Source organism: Ptychodera flava, chromosome 7, assembly GCF_041260155.1.
Source record: "Ptychodera flava strain L36383 chromosome 7, AS_Pfla_20210202, whole genome shotgun sequence".
NCBI lineage: Eukaryota > Metazoa > Hemichordata > Enteropneusta > Ptychoderidae > Ptychodera > Ptychodera flava.
The window spans coordinates 24,044,996-24,067,147 of NC_091934.1; the positions used below are offsets into that span (position 1 = coordinate 24,044,996).

Genomic DNA, 22,152 nt, shown 5'->3' on the forward strand with positions numbered 1-22,152 from the left:
CTTCCAGACCTCAGTCATCGTTCAGTAGACATACTTTTGAACTTTTGATTTTAAAAAACACAAACATCCATAAGTAACGTGAATTTGAATGGAGACAAAACATATTGCACAGTAAGCAAAAATATAGCTTTGAATGTAAAGGTTGATTGAAAATTTTGATAGGATATTTATGAAGGCTGTAATAAAAAACTTAAGTCTTTTTATACAGAAGTGCACTGATGAGGGCGCTGTTCGAACGGGAATTTGAATCTTTACGATATTTCTACGGGAAGAGGTCGGTACGTGGTAAATATATTTTTCGCCGCTACAGCTAAAAGGTGTGGTTCGGAGGCAATAAGAGACACAATCAATGATATCGTCAGAAAGTGAAAATTTTACAAAACCACGTCACTTTACTGGGCCAGTTGTTATGTAGGTCATTTACCCCACACTCATCATGACCTGAGTTCAATTAGTCTAGAACATTCTCAAGGTCACGGCCCTTAATGACCTCACAACCTTGAATTCAATTAGTCATGTTTGGAATGTTCTGGAAAGTTGATAAGTTGTGTAAGAGAGATAATTTTAGAACAGTCATTAGCATGTCAATAAAAGTTCTAGATTGTTCTTATATGCCTTTATAAAAGGGACGTGCACAGCTTCCAGTCAGACTTTTGGGATCGTGTCTCTTGTGTGTTACTAAACTCCAGCAGTAGTCATTCTCAAGACTTTTCAAGACCTTCACTGCCAACGCTGGATTTATACTGTGGACTTTGTGCCGCTTCAAGCCTGCAAGGACTGTTCATTCATCCAACTGACTGTTACAACTCTGAGACTGGAGCTTTGCCGTCCCAGCTGAGATAAGTAGTCTGTACACTTTTAAAGCTTGTACTCTATCCCTGACTTAGCAATTAGTTTTTTTTCGTAATAATTTTGTTTCAACGTTAACTGCTGAGTTCACCCTTTTGTTCGTTTTCTCTGCACGTAACACAGTTAATAATTTTTCTATTGTTTGTTTTGTATGTGAATAGGAAGTTCTTATTCTAGTCCTCAGGACAGATTGAAACACATACTATTTAGCTTGCAAACACAGCGTTAACACTTGTGAAATCATAGACAGTAGTTTCCCTACTTTCTATGGTGAAATGCACTGTTATTGCTTACGTTTTAATTCTAGCCCGGATCAGAATTAGCTTATCAACAAAGACGGTGCACTCTACACATGTACACGCTGAGTTGACAAGCTGAATACTGTGTATCTCAGCGTGCTTTGAGGAGTAGAACAGGAGAAGGAAGTTGATATTATAAAAAGAAAAACAAAAACAAACAAACAAACATTGTGAGAACAATCAAAAGTCACAGCTACTGGCCGTTTAATGTATATGGTTACAAGATGTATAACTGCAAGACAGTTGATTTCGTGAGAATTAGAATTTCCAAGAAACACCTTCATCGCTTGGTACCTTAACAGACTCAAACAAACTGAACATCTGCCTTTGCTTTTGAAGCTCTGAAATTTTACGTAAAATAATATATTTGCTTTTACTAAAGGGAACCTGGTTTGCCCTTTTCACGTTTCTTAAAGATACATTCCACAACAGCGTACAATGCGAGAGCAATGAGTTGAAAACAAAAGAGAATATATAGTTTTGTGGAAACACAGAACATGAGGCTCATGGCGAACGACACACAGGATCCTACGGCACCCCACAGATGAAAGTTGGCGAAGGCTGCTGATGGCTTATCCGGATAGAAGAGGCCAAGGAAAGCTGAAAGGAAATAAATATCGTCCATATGACACTGACTTTTAATCCATTTCATAAAAGAAATCGCTGTGATGAATTCTTTTACCATCATTATTAAAGTTACGCTCTTCTGAGAAAAAGTGATATACATCTATTGCATTTTTAATTTGTGCTGTGAAAAGTGAAATTTGATATCAGAATGGCCAAGCCTTTGATAATGTATACGCCTATTGTGTTTATAAGTTGGGCCACTGTGAAAACGTTGCAAACAAAGCCAGACTTGAAAAGTGAGATGTCGTGAATATCGCTAATTTGCTGTTTTTCGCGATGAAGCAAATATGTGTTGAAACGCTTGGAATCGGTTAACCGTGGCCATTGACGTAGTTTCACTTCCTATTTCTAGCTACGAATTAACGAGTACATGAAAAGAAGCAAAAATAAATATTTTACTTACATTTAAGCTGTACGATGATCAGTGCATGAGTAACACCCCATCCTGCTGCGATGAGAAAGTAGAGTTCAACCCGGTCATCGGGATCCCACAGCAACATAACGATGATGAGGACACAGTCTAAAGCTACTCCAAAAGCCAACTGAGGCAGCCTTCCGATGTATTTTGTCAGCAGACCGGAAGGATACGAAGCCAGTGCTTGCATGATGAATGAACATAGGACTACGTAACCGACATACTCTACACCAATGCCACACGACACATACGACTGAAATGAAAGGATTATTCTGTGATGAATTGCATTGATAATGTGTTTTCTCTGTGATTAACATCTGTTCTAACAATGTTGCTGTCTCTATGCATAGCCGCAAATGAGCGCCCTCCCTGCCTCTCTCCCATGCGAAGGTGACGATAGCAAACTAGGACAGCACAGGGAAGTTCACCATCTCTGCATCTGATTTTGATAATTTAAATATTGGAGTACTTTGGAAGTCAAGACCCTGACACAACCCTTTGGAAATACCGAGAGTGGCACATACTCTTTCATGGTTACAAGGGGATGGGGATGGTCGGTCTGTGTTCAGTATTCAATGGTCGTAATATTTAAGATGTCCTGTGGTTCTGCGTCCAAGTGTGCTAATCTGGCATACATTTGCATTGTTAATCATACATGGGCATTAATTTCGTATATTCACTGGTTGGACTCTTGTAATGTAAATTCACTGGTCAATCAAGCAATTTAGTGGCCTGTGGGACTTTTAACAATGTCAATTCACGATTAGAGACTGAATAATTGTCTCAACTGATGCCATGTGATCACGTGATATACATGGCCACAAACTGCTCATTAGTATGCTTTGCATAAACCAATACATTGATTTACTGTGGCTATTGGACTGGTGTTGCAGCAGGCATTTGTTAAACAGGTTTCACTCTTTTCCTCAAGACAGTATCACTTTGAAATTTGCCGAATCAGTAAAAAGCGGCACTGAGCCAAAACCATGCCTATTTTCAGCCACTTTGGCTTAGTCTGTTATAGCAGCTTTAGTCTGTACAAATCATGCTTACAGTATCTGTGTTCTCAGAGGCCTTCAAATGTTTATGTTTTTGTTAAAATGCATCTTATGGGACACGTTGTTCTTCACTAGTTTTCACAAACTTTACTTGACTTAATAGTGAAATATGAACTTGCAGGAGAAATGGGAGGGAGCTGCGCCAGAAAGAATTTCATCCATGAAATCTGCAGGCACCACGTCAACAAAACGGCAACGCTTAAATTGTACCGTGTATATTTTGACAAACAAGTTTAACGTTCAGCAATCGCCAACATATGTTTAACAGTGGTTTACATTGGTCGTATGGGTCCCATATGACTTGTGAGCGCAGTTACGACGATCCATCCCTCTACGTGTGTGGATAAAACAATTTACTCATTTGTCTATGCTCTGCCGACCTTTGGCACTGAAGTGGAATTATAGAAACTTACCTCACTAAAATCTCCATTCAAGACACCAACGCGAAGTCCGTCAGACATCATGATTGGAACAAGCATCCACAAACGATAATCCTTCCACAGAATCATAGTTTGAACAGTGGAAGCAAGTAATGGGGTGTCTTTAATACGTTGTTCTTTATCTTCTGGTAACTTGTCCAGGAAAAACAACAGCATTAGGATAGCAACAAAATAGAGGGATATAAAAATTACAAGGACCACTGCGGTTGCACTAAGCGGAGGTGGGTAGCAGTAGCTTGTACTATTACCGTTAGTGTCTCGACAGTTGCTGGCCCCGCAGGTATACACGACGCCAGGCTCCTCATGGTGTCGCTCTTCTGGGGTTAGCAACTCTCTGTAGACTGTGGCAGAGATGAAGTTGCCGAAAATACCGTGCAAGTTAAATAGGAACCCGGTGAAACCGAACACTCTGCCGAGCATTGCACCAGCGTTTTCTTTATCACTGACATCTGTAAGGATATACGCGCTAGCGCTGACATATATACCCTCAGAAGTCCACAACGGACTGGCCGCCAGGCCCACCACTACGGAGGCTGGAATCATCGTGTACCACGACGGGCGAAAGTTTGCAAGCGGGTATACTATGTAGCAGGCCGTACAACAGACAATCGTCCATTTCACACCCAACAGACGAATCACTGCATTTGGCAAGAACAACCCCGACAGTATAAGTGACATGTAAACAGTAATCAGCGATGCAAATCCAAGCCCTTCATTGCAATTTATACTGCTCTGCAAGGCCTGCAAACCGCCGTACGCTGAAAAGCTGATCATAAAAGCAAAACCGATGACAAAGACGTTTTTCCAAGTTTGCCTCTTAGTTTTCCTTCGTCTGTGCGACACCGCTGTAGAATTGTCACTGTCTTCAGCAACATCGCCCTCAGAGTCAGTTCTCTTCGTGACTGTTCCTTCTTGAAGTAATAGATTAACTTTCTCTTCATCTGCAGTAAAGACTGTCATTTCCTCCATTTCAATGTCCTCATTGTCTTCGGCCGCATCCAGCATACTTCTTGAGTAACCTGGCATGCCTTTACTCTTTGATATTTAATGGATTGGAAAGTACTGGGGAAAAAACAAAGTTATCGTTCATTAAAAACACTACGACAAGATTTAAAGACAAAAACCCGAAAGTTTAAGACGTTAGTACACTTAAAAGAGCTTAATATTATTGAGAAGTGTAATGAAATGTACATTGTCAGGTTCATCATTCCATCAGGGTCACCCTGGTATCATTCAATGTGGTCATATTTGGTCATATTGCGGGGCAGGAGAAATTTTACTGTTGTCCTTCAGCTATTCTTCGCAACTTGAACTTTAGACGAGTTAAAAAGAGTAATGGGCTTAAACATAGTGTCGATGACACTTGGTTTACATTTGGTTCAATGTAGAAGGCCAGAGTGAATATGCTTAACGAATTTTACCCATTGAATGTGCATACTAAGTCTCAAAGCAATCGGACAAGCGATTTCAGAGAAGAAGGTCAAAGTCATGGTCATCTTTTTGTCTAATACCTTATGTAAGTTCATGAACTTTACATAAATCTTGCTATAGATTTGTTGCCAATCGGCAATAACTGTGTTTCAGATCATTTGAGAGCAATCCATCCATGACAGGTTTTAACTGTAATATAGCTTCTATTTAAAGGAGAGAAACTTCTCAAATAATTTTTGTTCCCTGTAATTTCCTGTGAGAACACACGGACAGATGCTCAGGACAGATGCTGGTGCTAGCTTGATAACTAACCTAAAACTTGTAACTTCACTGTCTAAGAGTAAAGACTGTAACTTGTGACGTCGTGGATACTTAATCTCTGAAATGTGAATGTCAAAGTCTGTATATTGACTCAAGGATATTTACTTGGTTGAAGTGAACAGATGTGAGATAATGTTGGGACACAACAATAGAAATTTTCAGGCTTTTGTTGTCTCAGGCTGTTGTCATGGGACACAAAAAATGTTCCTGTGTAGCATGGGTCAGTCCACTTTCAAAGCATCACCATTATCAATGAGAAATGAACTGAAGTCACAAACAAATCTTATTTCCATGCTAACAGACCATGTTCAAACATGTTTGGGACGAACAGTTTCAGAGAACAAGATTTTTTACCAAAATGGGAAAACTGCCCCAAAATAAAATTATTAAATTTCACCACAATTTGAACAAATCTAACTAAAGTCAGTGTAAAGTCAATATAAAGAACCTGCATACCAAGTTTCAAACAAATCTGGCCTGTGTTACAGAGTTTTAGCAGAATGCTGGATTTTCCCTTTTTTAACCTCATTTGCATGTTTTCGAAACAAACATGTTCATTCGAACAAATTCACATCTCCATCCCCTGGTGTATCTGTACAACCAATATTAAGATGATAGGTACCGCGGTTTTGGATGTGTACGTACGTACATACATACATACATACATACATACATACATACATACATACATACATACATACATACATACATGCATGCATACATGCATGCATGCATGCATACATACATACACACATATATGCATGCATGCATGCCATACATACAGACAGACAGACAGACACACACACATGCATACAGACAGACAGACAGACAGACAGACAGACAGACATGCCGCCGCCGACCTACCATATAAGCTCTTTGGTGTACCAAATGTGAGCAAAAAAGCATGTTACTGAACGCGGCGGCATGCGTTCTGAGTGCAAGTTTTCTGCAAAGTTTTGCGTCGTCGTGAACTCGCAATAAGCTGAAGTCACCACCGTTAAATTATGGGATCTATGTTGTATGGCTTTCGTCATATTTGCTGGCATTGACAGAGTCACGTGTAACATGTTTCTGTAGCGTTCATATCAGGACTCGAAATGCAGTTTCTCAATCAATCGCATAAGGTTTTTTATGTTCCACGACCTTCACTTGATGTATATGGGTCCGTATGATCCTGCAGTGTGAAAGATTAATTGTGATACCCTGATTCGTTTGTTGTATTTGATCGTTGTTCGTACCATATGGATCATTCACGTTTCTGCTCGGGTTTGATTTTAGCTTTCATAAAATGCTTATTTATATATTTTTGTTCCTTCCAATCAAATGTTGCTTTGCTTTAGAAAACCTGTCGGTAATCTCTGTGCGCCCTACCCTGGGGGTGAAAATATACCATCATGATCATAGTCAATATCAAGTATTTGTCAAGTTGTGGGGGACAAGACAGCTGGTTGGGGAAGACCCTAATTTGACCAAATCATTCATGGATGTGCAATATTTGCATAATGGTACACTTATGAACCTTGCACTCAAACAATTTTGTGTATAAGCCAGACAAAATCTACCGAACAGCAGGCTTGGTAAGCGAGCAAACTTGATAGTGGTGGCTAACAGTGCATTTTTAGGATTGTCTGTGAGACTTGCTTAGACATATTAAGTGACAGAAAATCAGAAAATATGATCGTACTAACAATACTGAGAGAATCCGACAGACGTTCCTATCGCCACTTAATATAAATTCTGTGCTATTTCAAGCAACGCTAAGCCCGCCTGGTCTGTCGTTGTTTGCCGACAAGTGAGGAAGAGACGACCCCCTATAAGAGTGATGAAATGGGTCGGGTTCCTGATTGAAGAAAATGTGGCAGCGCTCCCTATGGTCAAAGGGTGAAGAAATTGAAGAATTGATTAAGTGCACTTACTAGTGAAGATATAAAAAACTACCGATGTCGAATAAATGGCGAGCAAGATGACTCAAATGAACTGAACAAACGAGCTCTTAAAGGGACAAAATCGGCCATTTTTCATGAATCTTGTTTGATGCGAGACACTACCTATATTGTTTGACATGTCGAAAGATACTGAATGAATGGGTGACCATGCATATATTCGACCCGGTTTTAGACACGATAAACGATCACGAAAATGCATTAGGCCTGATGGTCATTTATACCATAAATTCATTTTTGCGAGTCCGAATTTTGACCTTGATTACCCTCCCACACAGCACGTTTCGCTCTCAGTCGGCGCTTCGCTCTGGTTAAAATGACTGTGTTTGGTTATGGAGGACATACCACAGCTGGCTGGGTCAAGGTCAGCTCTAGTCTGACAATCGTATGACATGGACACACTCACTTATGGAAGGGGTGACTGCAGTCCGCTTGGGTCTCGCGATTCTCTATTGATCCTGCTCTTGAACAAACTTAAGGGCCGATGGGCTTGAATTTTGCGCGCCAGGCATGACCACTGAGATCATGATCTGCAGAGTCCCGGCTGTAACACGCTGACTACATAAACAGACCAGGAAGCACAGTTGTGTGACGGCTTATTCAAATATTATGCTGTTCCTTACCTCAGGTCATCCTCCGCTAGGTTACAACCTGCATTCAAATCTGACAGCGATGCAGTGTTCTGCAGTTGACAGCCGCGTTTCAGCCGTTATCCGCGGCCACTGCATTGCAATGCGCGCTGTTGACTGCGTCAGCTGTTGTGTTGAACCTTGACCTCTGATCTTGACACCGTGAGAACAAAAGCGGATGATTTATAACTTCCCCGGGCTGGACTCCGCTGCAAATCTACCCATGTTTTAAAACCATTTGTTGCGATTTACCATACAAAAGCATAGATCCTGAAGCAAGCCAGGCTTTATAGTTACAGAACTACCTCCTGTCCAACACAAGGACTCGCGGATGATAGCAATGCTAGGCGGCAACACCTCTGGAGGGGCCGGGGGTGGGGGCGACTTGAAAATGTCAAGGTATCTATCAGGGATGTTGTTTAATCGTACGCGTTTTTCCCACAAAAACATGGAGGTAGTACTTATTCGTTAGTACCTCCATGGCTACTAAACGTAATTGTTTTTGTTAGATTAGATGTTTTAATAATGCGACCAATTTACAAAGTAAAACTAAAAGCTTTCTATTACTGCCGGAAAGGTTTTCTTTTAGGGACTGGTCAGTTTCTTCAGCCTGGGGGGGGGGCGGTGGATTCATGGGGGGGGGGTCACCCTGTTTTTGACTTTGGTGATAGGGGGGTCACCATGTTTTTGAAATGCCCAATAGGGGGGGTCAGTGTGTTTTTGAATTTTGACACAGGCTCATCATTGCCTAAAATGCTAGTGTCAGCCACAAATTTCATCATTCAGTTGTATTTTTCGGCGCGCCCTTCGGGCGCGTAACTTCAATAATCAGTCATATTTTTCAGCACGCCCAACTTTAACATATCAAGCATACATACATCAGAGATATCTGTATGTTCAATATTTTTCAGCGTGCTCTTCAAGCTCATTACTTAATATATCAGACATTTTTCAGCATGCCCTTCAGGTGCATGACTTTAATATACAAGGCATATATCAGAGATATCAGGATGTTTCATATTTTTCGGCGCGCCCTTCGGGCGCCATACTTTAATAAATCAGAGATATCTTGATGTTTGCTAAGTGAAAGTGTACCATTATGAAATCTGCATTTCATATGAAAAGGATGACAAATTCCTGATACTTTTCTGTTCTCTCTATGAGAATTCAGTATGAGAAAGCAACATGCACAAATATTTCACAATATATATTTGATACAGTGACTTATTTTAGAGAAAGAAAAATGACAAGATATCTTTCGTTCTCATTGATGCAACTATTTTCCTTTGTGTCACAGGTTTTCTGTAGAAAGATGCTTTTTTATGAACAAAATAACAGTTAAAAAAGGCAGTTTTTGTCATTATTAGCTGTGCTTTTATGGTTTCAATGTTACAAGAAAAGGTCCTCTCGGACACTGTACACATCGGATTTGGCTAAAAAAGCTCTGTATGGCTCCTCAGGAGATTTAATTGGATGGTTGGCAAGTCTTAACACCCATCAAAGTTTTTGATTCACTGCTTTTTCCTCTTTGATATTAATGATTGACATCCATTTCTGTACAACAGTTCAGGACATCTGGTTAAGCATTGAAAGTGTGAAATACATTTACAGCTCATTCAAAATACAGCTCATTCAAAATGTACTGTATTTAAACTTTAAGATTGACACTTTGAAATTCCTATCTTACAACTGACATGTCAACAATTTCATTAAAACATAGAATGACTATTTAAAATATAAATATATGTAAAATGTAAAATATAATATATATATACATATACATACATATATATATATATATATTATATATATATATATATATATAATATAATTTTTGTCCACCTTTTACCTATGTCGCGCGCCGGGATGGGGGGGTCACCCTGTTTTCGAAATTTGGAATAAAGGGGTCACCCTGTTTTCAAAATTTTGGAATAGGGGGTCAGCCACTTTTGACGTCGGCAAAAAAAAAAAATCCACCCCCCCCCCCCCCCCCCAGGCCTAAGAACCTGACCAGTCCCTTAGGTTGTAATGTTATCTTTAGTTATGGAGTAAATTTAAAATCTCATGTCATACGCCGAGCGAAAGGAAAGGCTAGAACCTTTCTTGTGCGTTGTCGATTTGCACTTTCGCTCAAACATTCTCTTACCAAATCAACAATAAAAATCGGGGGTCACAGTGCAAAGTTTGGAACTAGCGAAACAAATTGTCTGATGGCATTTTGCGCGATATGTGAAATTCAAAATGGCCACCGTCCCTGTATTAACTCTTGCTCCCGGGGAATTAAACTTCGGATTTTCGAAAAATCAAGACGGTGAAAGTTTTTTTTTTCTACTAGAGCTTTAAAATGAGCCCCAACAATTTGAGAATCCGAATATCTGTCCCCGAGGCTTAAACCTACGACTTGTTATCTTTATTGTCAGTCATTTTCTGTGACAGGGAAACATTTAACGTCCATGTACAACAACGCTCACCAGTCTTTATAAGGGTAAAAGTGAATACAGTAGGCGGACTATTTGCGGAATACATATAAACACGTGATCGCTGCCAAGATATCATTTATTTCAGCTTCGTCAACATTTTCAGACAACGATGACTTTGATGTCCTCATCTTATCTAATAACGTACTAACTGTTCACATTTTATCACATACAAAGAGTTAGACGTTTGAACACCGATTTAAATCTCTTTGATTATACGCTCTGTCTTGAACACGGCCAATCAGGCTGTAATAACACAGAACACCGATTTAAATCTCTTTGATTATACGCTCTGTCTTGAACACGGCCAATCAGGCTGTAATGATACGTCATCGAGCCCGATGAATACATTGTCATCTTTGTTCTTGCTCGGAAATAGTCCTGTGGCTTCAAAGGCTATCTGTGAATGAAAAGCGACAACAAGATATCCAAAGGATAAAAAAATTGTTAAGAATTGAACTCCAGTCCTACAACATAAGCACCTTATAGAAGTTAAATATAAGCTATCTTGAAAAATATGTTAGTGTGCGGACGCATGCAAACCAAATATTCTTTGCTGCAGTGATCTACCTTGAGGAAAAAGTATGATTTTAATCATTCACCAGGATTTCTCTTCTTAAACTTAAAGTTATCCCCAGGACTCGAACTACAGACAACTGCTTACAATACTAAAGAAATCCTCTGAGCTGCATATATCAATATCGAAAACCAGGATTGGTTACGTTAATCTCACCAGATAAATTTGGCTGAAAGTTTTGCGTGAAAACAAGAACGCCATACGTCACGAATTTCTGCAGGTGACGTCACTGAATTGAGCATCAAATCCGCTGTTTGCGGCAGCCTCGTTTCGGATCGATCCCACATGTACGTGGAGACAGCAGAAGCTAATGTTCAACATAGCTTGTACATGTGGGAATTATTGTCATGTTTATGCAATATGCAATTTAAATGGTCGCATGTGAATTACATGTACATTGTCATCAGGGTACATCATGGTGACAATGGATGAATGAACGAACGAACGAATGAATGGATGGATGGATGCATGGATGGATGGATAAATGAATGGATGAATGAATGAATGAATGAATGAATTAAGTAATGAATAAATTGATGGAGAGTGGATGGATGGATGGATGGATGAATGAATGGATGCATGGATGAATGGAACACGTCTTTGTATTTATGTTTCTAAAATGCGGAAAAAAATTACCATTAAAATATTGCAAAGGGACTCAACCACAGCTTAACCTTACTACTGATAGAAACAAAACTTCCAGTCCATTCCACGATAGCTGAGAAGCACAGTCTGTATATGCCTTGACGAAATATTGGCAATCACTTTAAAGAAAGATTACTATTATAAATTTAGTTTGTTATTTTTCAACATCAATGATTCTCATAAGTACATCCCATTTATTCAAAATAAACCTCTGTAATATAAACTAAATCACGTTAGCCAGACATTGATTGTGAACTGTATCGCATTATATCGTTATAAAGTTATTTTTGTAGGACAAAGGTAAGACGGCATATTGTATACCCATGATAGAACGGCAACGTCAAGTACGTAAAGCACACTTACTCGAGCTGTGCTGTTGGTGGTCACGTTCAACGAAACAAAATTCCATTTACCAGCATGCACCGCTGTATTCACCATCTTCCAAACAGTTAGACAACTTGTCCATTGAGCCTTGTTGGTTTCAGGGAGCAGGCAAACTTGCAGAGTGTCGTTTCTTCCGATCATATCCTTACTAGGGTAGTAATAAAAGCTGAGACAAGTTTTTGAAAATTCAGATGGATGCTCTGATATTATTACACGTGCTCTTTTCTTCTCCGTTTGGTTATTAGTGTTCTCTTTTCTTTTGTCCTTGGCGACAAGAAATGTACCTGAAGTGGAAATTGACGATAGTTAACCTAACTCGAGCGGGCATAGTGAAAAACTCCAGGGTTCAAAGTTCAGGATTCCTTTCTTTGATTCCCCAATAGCCTTTGTAGTATCAATCTGATGATTAGAAGTGAAAGGTATATAATGTATATCGGTAGGTCATTGAAACGTCTCTCTGACGGTAGGGAACATGATATATGTTCAATTATGTTCCATGCCTCAAACCCGCGCAACTAGAATATTAACTATGTCACCTTATAATATTTCATAAATCGGCATTTATTGATGACGTGTCATAATTTGTTCAATAGACACAGCAGGGGGGGTGGGGGTGGGGGTGCGAAGTGCCTTTCCCGTTCAGACTCCGGTTATTCACGTGAGCGAATACGTGGTCCTAACTGTAAAGAATACGGAGCAAAAATTCGACACTACAAGTAGTGCAGACAGGTAATTTAAGTTAAGGGAGTGTTGTAAATTAAGTTGACAAGAAATGCCAACCACAAACATTGACCTGTTGACACCATCTATGACGTGTCATAAGCCATCTTACGAGTTCAGCTTGACTGATGATCAAGTTACGGAAGTCCAAGACTTTCCTGAACTCATGAGTCGTGACGTCACTCATCATATTAAATAACGCACCATCAGTAGAATTTTAGTGACATCGACCACTCCTGTGAAATCGGCCAAACGATCTTTCCAAAGTATAAATCTCATTTGGGAAAAAAAAGCTGGAACCTACCATAGGTAGAATTTGTAGTAACATCTTCGATGTGGAGCCCTCGATCGAAAGTCCATTGGTAACCGTTTTCACCTTCAAAGTTGAACCCGCAATTTTCCTCGTATTCAAAGCCGCATATCTGCCGCTGCCCATGGGTATCTGACCAATAAAGGATAAACAGAACTTGAGCCAGTGTGATGATTTGTGCTGTAAATACAACTCAGTGACAAGCAATTTCTAGTATCTTTACAAAAACGGTAGTAAGGTACTCGCCTCGAAAACGAAAGACTTCAACTTGAGCTCAACCTTTCCTTGAGGAAATTTTAGACCATCCCGTTTTAATATCACGGGTAAAAATCGGGGATCATCATGCAAATTTTGGTTCTAGGCACCGTCCCTCCACCCACCGGACCGTGTGTTCTAGGTAACAGAAAAATTAAATATTAACCGATACTTGAAATTCAAAATGGCTGCCTTCCCTATGTCTACCTAACTCTATGGGGGGAAGGGAGGAATAAATTTTCACATTTCACAAAAGTAAACCAGTATAAATTTGAGTTACTCCACGGGTTAAAATGAGCCCCATCCAATGGTACTGAGACCAAAACGATAATTGTAAATAATTGAGAGTTCGGCGAGGCGTATTCTACCTTAAACCTTTGAGTGCTGTAATTTTTTCCACCAAATTTTAGAGCAACATTTTAACAATTTTTTTTGTAATTTTTCTGTATTTTTTTCATTATTTTGGACCGAACGGACATCACATTTCATTGGCTACAGTATTTCATCAAAATGTCGGCATAAATCTGAAAAAAATTGACTGGGGTACATTTTATAAAGGTGAAAAAGAATTGACTTTGGAGCTCAAAGGATTAATGCACATTTTATTTGACCATTTAGTGTTTTCATCGTACCTTTATCCATCCAAGAAGCAAAAATGGTTCCAATCATTTTGTGATGAATTAAAGAGGCACTCCCACTTGGTAACATTTTTAAAACACTTATTTTTAATGCCAACGGTCGATATTTGACGTGGCGACTGCGCGCAGATCGCGAGATATCGATAAAACATGTCATTTTCCGAGCGTATTTTTCACATCCCGAAGTTTTACGACCGTTTCTGGTTATGACCCGAAATCCCCCGAAAGTGTGTTGTTGTGCTGATTGACGATATTCTAAGGAGTCCAAAAACGTTCGAATGACGCAATTAATTTACCTCCTCCTGTGATGAATTTATATACATCATTATCAATGCCCTTACCTCTGGTAATTCTTTTTTAAAACTTCTCCTTAGTTTTTGTCCTTTTCATTATTCTCAATCAGTTGTATTAAATTTTTAAACATTACCACATAGATATCAGTTTTTACTTGTAAATATTAGTTGCCTCTGACGACTACATTTTGTCGTCTGCCACACAGTTACGCGTGGTTCGATACATTGTGGCTGCCGCGTGGTATGCGCACATACCACGCGGCGGCCACTATGCATACTATGTATCAACCGCACCTATCTATACTAGTCACCTATGCGAATTCTGGTGGAATCAGCAAAGTAACTTTGTTTTTCGTATTTTACCGAGTCAGTAGGACTCGGCTTTCTCCCACGGGACATGACCGCCCACCGACGCGAGTGGTACTCCAGCAGCGTCAGCGTAGACTCGTACTCCATAGCTTAGTTGACAAAGGCCCCAGTGCCGAACGTTCGATGTTCATAAGCTGGATTTAGGTAAGCCACCGGAATTCAAACTTTTACTTTTTAAAGACATGTTTTATCGATATCTCGCGATCCGCGCGCAGTCGCCACGTCAAATATCGACCGTTGGCACTAAAAAAATGTGTTTTAAAAATGTTACCAAGTGCCTCTTTAACAAATGGAATACTTTATAATGGTCGTTTGATGTTATAGGGCAACAAGTTTATCATCACTATAATTGGGGTGTCGAAAGCTGTGCTGACCCATGTATTTTATTTTTAATTTTTTTTAAATTTTTAAGACAAAAACTGAGAAATCATAGACATGTTGTCACATATTGTGTTGCTTCACTTTCGGATGACGATGGTAAACTTAGTTGTATCAACCAGCAATCAACGTTGCCACTTCAAACAGTGAAGGTTATTTTTATCGTTTGTTGACATTTAAAAGACAAAGAGAACATTGTGGTGTACACCATATATTCAGGATATCGCTGATACTGTCCTTTACCTTCAGAATCGATTAGATAGTATCCCGGGGACTGCTTGTGAACGATCTCGTGTACGATATCATGGTTGTACTCTGTTAACAGCTGGCACAGCCCGAGAGATGAGTTATTTGTTTTGTAGACAACCTGTTTGCGGTCATCGACAACTTTCGTCGCCATTGTCACCGAGCAATTTGATTGGACTTCTTTCAGTTGCCTTTTCATTTCGTCCAGATCCCTCTGCCAGTCTTTTCCATACCCTTCTACACGTTTCCAGAGACTTTTATTGAATGTCTGGTACAACAAATCGTCCGCACTGTTCCATTCCTTTATCTTGCTGCAGAGGTCTGAAGTCAAATTGGTCCGAGTGGTGTCGTGAGGGCGCACATTTCTCGCCATATACATCACGTCTTCCCATTGCCAGTGTAGGAGCTTCTTCAGTAATAACAGCGATTCATCGAAGTATTCGGTAATAAGCATCAGATCGATCCGACCTTCCAGTTCCTTTATGAAGGTTTTCAGGACGTCAGTATTGTTGTGATAAGCATGATCCAGTCCCAGATCAAAGATTTGCACATTGCGCGTGAAAAACTTGATCGTCTCTCCGTAGTCCTTCTTCGTTCTTTCCCAATAAAATTCGGGATCTCTCAGATATTCTTCGAGGGTTTTCTCGGTACGGATGCTCTTCCTAATCCTTTGGACAACGGCCGGGATTTTGTAATACACAAAGTCCGATTCGAAGTGGAAGCACATCTCTCGTAATATGGAGATATACTGGGTGCCCGGATTCATGAACGTTTCAAACGCTGTTCGATTGTACCGCACATGCACGGTCATCATGTTGTACTTGTAGTTGGTCCAGTCGCCGGGCTTTACGTCGAGGGGTGGCAGAAACAATTCACGTGGACTGTCTTCATGTATTGGGATAACACTGAAGTGCCCGCTAATTTTCTTCGTCTTCATCAATGCCAGGGACAGGTTGTGGGTTAACGCGTATCGGTTCAAGATGGACGACAGGGTTGTACTTGCCGTTTTCCGTGTCTTGATAAAACACACATCACGTATCGGCATACTCTGGCTTTGTCTCCAAGGCAGATTATTATAAATCAATCTATCTTTACCTAGAAAACTGAAGAGTTATTTTGTATTACTTGATGGATCCCAGAAACTATGAAAAAATCATCTCATCGTGTATATACACGCTACGGCCTTGCTTTGCAACTCCAGTGCTGATATTGGTGTCGTAATGAATACAGGCAGGCATTTAACTACAGATTTGATTGAAAAAAACTTGGTAGCATTATGTATATGGTGGAAACATATGGTCTTAATCAAATACTAGGTAACACAACTTAATTTAAATATCTTTTATATTTGCTAGAGTTATTGAAATACGCTTCGATGCACTGAACTGTACGACACAAGCAGGCTTCGAAAACGCGATCACTGATGTCAATCTACCGTATGTTCGTGTTGTCGTGGCGTGTACATCGCGACAAAAAAGTCTAGGATGCGGGGAAGCTGGCGATCCTCTGACTCCGTGCACTGAATTCTTGAAACGTTCAACAGTCGATTGCGTCAGTGTCTTTGCCCGTCAGATTATACAAATCATGATCATTGGCAGAGGGGGAAAAAAGCTTACGGAGTTTCACAATGTTGAGTTCCTCTTGAAATGTCTTGAAGTATTCACGGAATTTAATACATACCTTAATGCCAGCTGGCTTCTACGCTGATCCATTATCGTGACAACCACCACGTACGAACAGATCCCGACCATGACAGTCACACAAAACATTTTAAGGACCTGAAATACAATACATCATAGAGAATTTTCACGAAGCAAAACTCGGCACAAAAGACCAAAAGCTTGCAGTGTCATAAACCGATCTGACGATTGTTATCAATAATAATAGAAGTACGACATGTTTATTTCACATGAACAACAGGCAGGCGCTCGAGGTCAGTGTGTATATATACATCTGTATTGATATAACGAATTACAGCTCTACCCTGCCGTCTTTTTTAACGTAACGTTAGTTACCGTGCGCAATCATTGCCGTTATCCATTTTGTTCAAAAAGTACATGTGACAATGATTAATACAACAACCACATGAAAAAAATCGCATTCTATACCAGACAAATACTACTATATTAGTACTGTAGGCAGTGCACTTACGTGTTTGAGCGCAGGCATTTTCTGAAACCATGTATAATGATGCGAAGCATCAGGTATCTGCTAAGGGTTTCGTCGGTCGGAAGCCGTAATGTTTGATATCAAACACCAGCTTTAAGTCAATCTTTAAGTCAATCACTCGCCTCGTTGGTTGTGTAGAATATTTAATGAAAAATTGTTTAGAGATTAGGTGACAGATGTTAGGGCCATAGTAAACACGATATGGCGCACAGTTTTACCCAATCAGACATAAGTATTAGGCCACATGAACTTATCATTCAGTGTCTCGCGCTGTCCCGACGCCGAAGCAAGTCGGCCATCGGCGGGCTGCTTCATCGCCATGGCGACGGATAGCAATACTATTCAGAGTTATTTAGAACATTTTGAAATACGTTTGTGAGTTAAATACAACGACAAGATCGAAATAGTAGTTCTCTTTCTTGAAGGTGTCGTGGTGGGATTAAAATCATCCGAAACGTGATCTTGTTTAGCTTTGGATCCATAGCTGTAGTGTTTTACTACTTTAAAGCCTAAAAGTCGTAAAAAAAGTCAAAATCGGCACGTGGAAGGCAGGAATCACGTCTGAAAATACTGCAGTGCCTCTCTATAGATATGCAAATAAGGGCTGTATAGTGTTAATGAGATTGTCACTGTAACATATGGCTGCTGTAAGTCATACCAGATAAAACCCAAGATTTAAATCGCCATATGTTGAGAGAGCTGAATCAGATGTAGAAATGAGTTATGTTGTCACTGAATAATGATGTGAGAATCAATAGAATATGTCTGCTTCTAATGAAAAATATTAGCAGCATTAACACCGTGTATGAGATTTGTCTAATCATAAATCCTGATGCAAATAAAGTGTACAAATCGACAAATGTCGTGTGTTTGTCTTTCACAAAATTTATGTTATTTCAAACGAATACATAAATTAGTAGAAATGTTGGAATTTTTATTGTCGCATTTTGCACTTTCCAGAAAAATCCTGATAATTTTAATTTATTTACTTCCGAAAATTAATGAGAAACGCACGTGATTAACATGATAAATCAGAATTTGACATGTTTTTATTTTCTGCAAATGCTTTAAGGTAGACGTCGCCTCGGGGACAGACCGGGTAATTTTATTTGAACTCTCAAATTTTTCCAATTCTTTTCTGGTCTACCACTTTTGGGGTTCATTTTAAAGCTCTTGGTGGAAGAAAACTTTTGAACGTCTTAGTTTTTCGAAAATCGAATTTTTTTCCCCGAAGAGGTACGACAGGATGGCGGCCATTGTGAATTTCCAATCTCGAGAAATCTCGGGTAATTTGTCTCTCTGGTACCAATTTTGCACGGAGACCCCAGAATTTTATTTTTGATTTGGTAAGAGAATGGTCGAAAGTTTCATCGAGGAAAGTGTAAGCAAAAGTTCAAGTCTTTCACTTTCGAGGCGCATACTAACTTAAAGGCCCGATAGCTGTATCTTTTAGCATTATTTTTTGTAATTTTACTTCCAAACTATAACAAGTTCATGGGAATGTACTCATTGAGGGGTGTATATACAGGTAGAATAAACTGTCCACTGGGACTACATGTGCAATTTTGAGCAAGATAAATAATAAATGTTTGCCCAAACAAAAAATGGCGCCCTCATGCAGATAAAGCAAAAACACAGTACGCAGTGCATATATGCATTGGAATCTTCACAGAAACAACAGAGTAGTCCAATATAATGCATATAGTGCTGAATGTTTTCCACTGGGACACCATATGCTATGTTTTCTTTGTAATATTACCAATTTTTAAAAATGGCGGGAAATCAAAATAACGGTCAAAATTTAGATTTACTCGTCCAAGTTTTCAGTGGTAAAAGACTATATCCTTTAAATCTGTAGAATTTAAAGAAAAACAGAGATAATAGAAAGCCTTTTTCAGGTCGACAAATTTCAAGAGTTACAGCTACAGGGGCTTTAATGTAGAATGATTGCCAGCGTTCACTGAAGGGTAGAAATCATGATGCATGGGGTTTTTTTGCCGCCTTTGGGTAATTTTTATTTTACTCATTATGCATTCACACTTTTCATCGGGGATCATACAAAAGAAAACATTAACCCTTTGAGCGCCAAAGTCAACTTTTGTCACATTTATAAAGTGTATACCCTAGTCACTTTTTTTTTCAAATTTCTGCTAAAGTTTTGATGAAAACCTGTAGTCAATGAAATGTGATGTCCGTTTGGTCCAAAATAGTAAAAAAAAAATACAGAAAAATTCATAAAAATTGTTAAAATGTTGCACTAAAATTTTGGAGGGAAAAGTTACAGCGCTCAAAGGGTTAATAGCTACGAATCATAAAAATACACACATGAAGAAAGGAACCACAGGGAAATATTTCTTCTGATATAGTCCTTGGTGGGGCGTTCTGTTCCACACTTTTGAGGGAGATATATTGTGGTTGCCGCAATGCTGCAGAGAATGGACATTAAAGTAAGTCGTGATAGTGTTCTCTTTCAAAAAATGTTGGTTTTATTTGTGTTTTGCAACAAAATGTTAATGATGTATTCAATAAAGTAAAACTGAGTGTACCTCTTGTTCACTTGTGTTTTAACTGAAGCACCGTCCCTCCACCACCATGGAGGGACGGTGACTGAAGTAATGCTGAGACCTAACATGTTAAAGGTATACAGTCACCTGTAATCTAAATATGCCCATATATGGTCAAAGGGGCATTTTTGGTATTCAAAATGCCTATGTGAGGGTGCTGTTTTTAAAAAGCGGCCACCCGCTTAAAATCTGTGATTGGTTAGATTTTCTCTTTCCATGGTAACTGTGGCAAAATTGGAGCAGGTGACAGTATACCTTTAATATATAGAATATAGACAGAAAAATACCAATAGAATATACCAATATAATTGTATTTTTACACAACTTTGTTTCAACTATTTTTCCCTTTCCTTGCGTAAAGACACATTTCAGGGATTTGACAAACTCCATATTTTGACTCACTTAATCCTAGTTTTCTTCAAAACGCCAAAAAGTACTAGTCGGTAAAAGTAACCCTAGGGGAAATAAATTGAACAACAGAGGTCGGACATTTCATAAGAGCTTTTGCAAAATCATGTTTCTGTTGGGAAACAAAACCGGAATTGGCTATGAACATATTTGGCAGTGACGTTGCCATTGAATTAAAGCAATTGAAAATCAAGGACATTTCACCGAGTTTCAAATTTAAGTTAAAATATGAATCTTTACAAAATCTCATTTTTCAAAAATATTATCTTTTTGTGTTCTATATACACGTCGATTGTTCCATACAAATTAATATACAGAAAGTCGCGACCCTTCACCCTTGGGAGCATCGCTAGATGTCGGAAGGCGAAATGGAGAATATGTGGGCCTCTACTTGACGAGATATAATCCAACAGATCGCTCAGAACAATCGTCGCAAATAATGTTTTGCACATTGTCAGATGGTGAGAGCAAGGAATGGACTAACCTCAGGCAAGCTTACAGAGACTCAGCAGGGAGTTGCAGGCACGCCAGCCCGAGCCTGCTGTTGGTCAAATATGCTAATTATTAAATTGCCGAAAATATCCGCTAGTTAGCATTTGTAGCCCTATACGTCTGCCGTAGATATGACAACATCCGACGTTCCTGCACGGTGTAGAACAGGTGTGGAATTAACACACGGTCCGCGACAGCCAAACGTATTATGCCGTGCATGTGTAATGAGAGCATTGTGCGGCCATTGAGCGCTTGGCGCAGGCAGTGAGTAAGAAGAAATGTGAGAAACAAAAGAACGAATGGAAAAAAATATCACAGAATTTGTGATGTCAAAATCAATATCAGACCAAAAAAGAAGAAAAAATAATTCTGCATAAATAGCTAGGGCTAAGCTTCAAACCGAGTGAGGGCACTATATTGGATCATAGACAGTCCAGCTGCACTGTGTATGATTGGACTGACAATTATTGACAAACCGACAATAATGAATACAGAAGTTCCACATTACACATATTGCTGAACTCACCACTCATTGGCTAGCGATGACGTCATGTCCCGCTCTTTCTTCAAACCGCGGGAAAATTCATTTCTCTGGACTGTACTGCAATAGATACATTTCAGCATCATCATTGTATTGTTTGGAAATAACCAATGCCTGAAAGGTTTGGCCACAGTTGCTGTGTAGTATGTGTAATTCAATGTCTGATTGGTGGCAATTGGTAATTCTGAAATTCTTGGCAGGTGGGTTAATCCAGTCCCTCCCAGCCGTTTGTCGTTACTTTTGTTTTCATTCCTTATAAAAGCTACGACCCGATGCATAGTTTTTTTTTTCAAAAGTGCGATTTCAACAAGCGTAAACGAATCGAAGAAGTTTCCCGCGAAGAAGGTAAGTGCAGCTTTTCTCCATGTCCCCTTATGTCGTAATTTTTATTTTTGCGGGCGTCAGTTGTCGACTTTTTGACTCCGGGTTTTGGCGGCCTTTCTTGTCGTAAATCGCGTCAAAAGTATACAATGTGCAGCATCATGCAGTAATTCTAATTACAACGCTTTCAATTTGACAATGCAGAGAAAAGAAAGAAGAAGAAGAAAGACAATCGAGTGAAAATGTTTCGCCACGGAAGATCACGGATGACCTCTGCCTTGGGTTACAATCTCCTGGGCCAGAAGAAGACGCAGGCGAAAGCGCACGATGCGCCCTTGAATGCGATAAAGCAG

The 22,152-nt window shown here is 39.5% G+C and overlaps 2 protein-coding genes across 2 annotated transcripts; both read right to left on the reverse strand.

The window, feature by feature from the left end:
- Positions 1-1,323: 1,323 nt before the first annotated feature.
- Positions 1,324-8,160, reverse strand: LOC139137072 (protein unc-93 homolog A-like). The gene is made up of 4 exons (XM_070705037.1): positions 8,007-8,160; positions 3,662-4,750; positions 2,179-2,443; positions 1,324-1,748 (listed from the first exon to the last, which is right to left on the reverse strand). The coding sequence occupies exons 2-4, from the start codon at positions 4,712-4,714 to the stop codon at positions 1,525-1,527; spliced, it is 1,542 nt and encodes a 513-aa protein (XP_070561138.1). The 5' UTR covers positions 4,715-4,750; positions 8,007-8,160; the 3' UTR covers positions 1,324-1,524.
- A 2,580-nt stretch (positions 8,161-10,740) lies between these two features.
- Positions 10,741-17,593, reverse strand: LOC139137073 (galactose-3-O-sulfotransferase 2-like). The gene is made up of 6 exons (XM_070705038.1): positions 17,456-17,593; positions 16,985-17,082; positions 15,302-16,407; positions 13,120-13,257; positions 12,075-12,379; positions 10,741-10,889 (listed from the first exon to the last, which is right to left on the reverse strand). Exons 1-6 carry the CDS (start codon positions 17,471-17,473, stop codon positions 10,773-10,775), a joined length of 1,782 nt encoding a protein of 593 aa, XP_070561139.1. The 5' UTR covers positions 17,474-17,593; the 3' UTR covers positions 10,741-10,772.
- Positions 17,594-22,152: the final 4,559 nt, after the last annotated feature.

What these genes read in the sequence shown, in the direction of transcription:
- LOC139137072 (XM_070705037.1), bottom strand. Translation starts at nt 4,714, where the DNA reads ATGCCAGGTTACTCAAGAAGTATGCTGGATGCGGCCGAAGACAATGAG. An exon ending in TGAATGGAGATTTTAGTGAG is followed by an intron (nt 2,444 to 3,661) that starts GTAAGTTTCTAT and finishes CTTTCATTTCAG; the next exon opens with TCGTATGTGTCGTGTGGCAT. An exon ending in GATCATCGTACAGCTTAAAT is followed by an intron (nt 1,749 to 2,178) that starts GTAAGTAAAATA and finishes ATTTCCTTTCAG; the next exon opens with CTTTCCTTGGCCTCTTCTAT.
- LOC139137073 (XM_070705038.1), bottom strand. An exon ending in AGAAGCCAGCTGGCATTAAG is followed by an intron (nt 16,408 to 16,984) that starts GTATGTATTAAA and finishes ATAACTCTTCAG; the next exon opens with TTTTCTAGGTAAAGATAGAT. An exon ending in TACTACAAATTCTACCTATG is followed by an intron (nt 12,380 to 13,119) that starts GTAGGTTCCAGC and finishes TTTCCACTTCAG; the next exon opens with GTACATTTCTTGTCGCCAAG.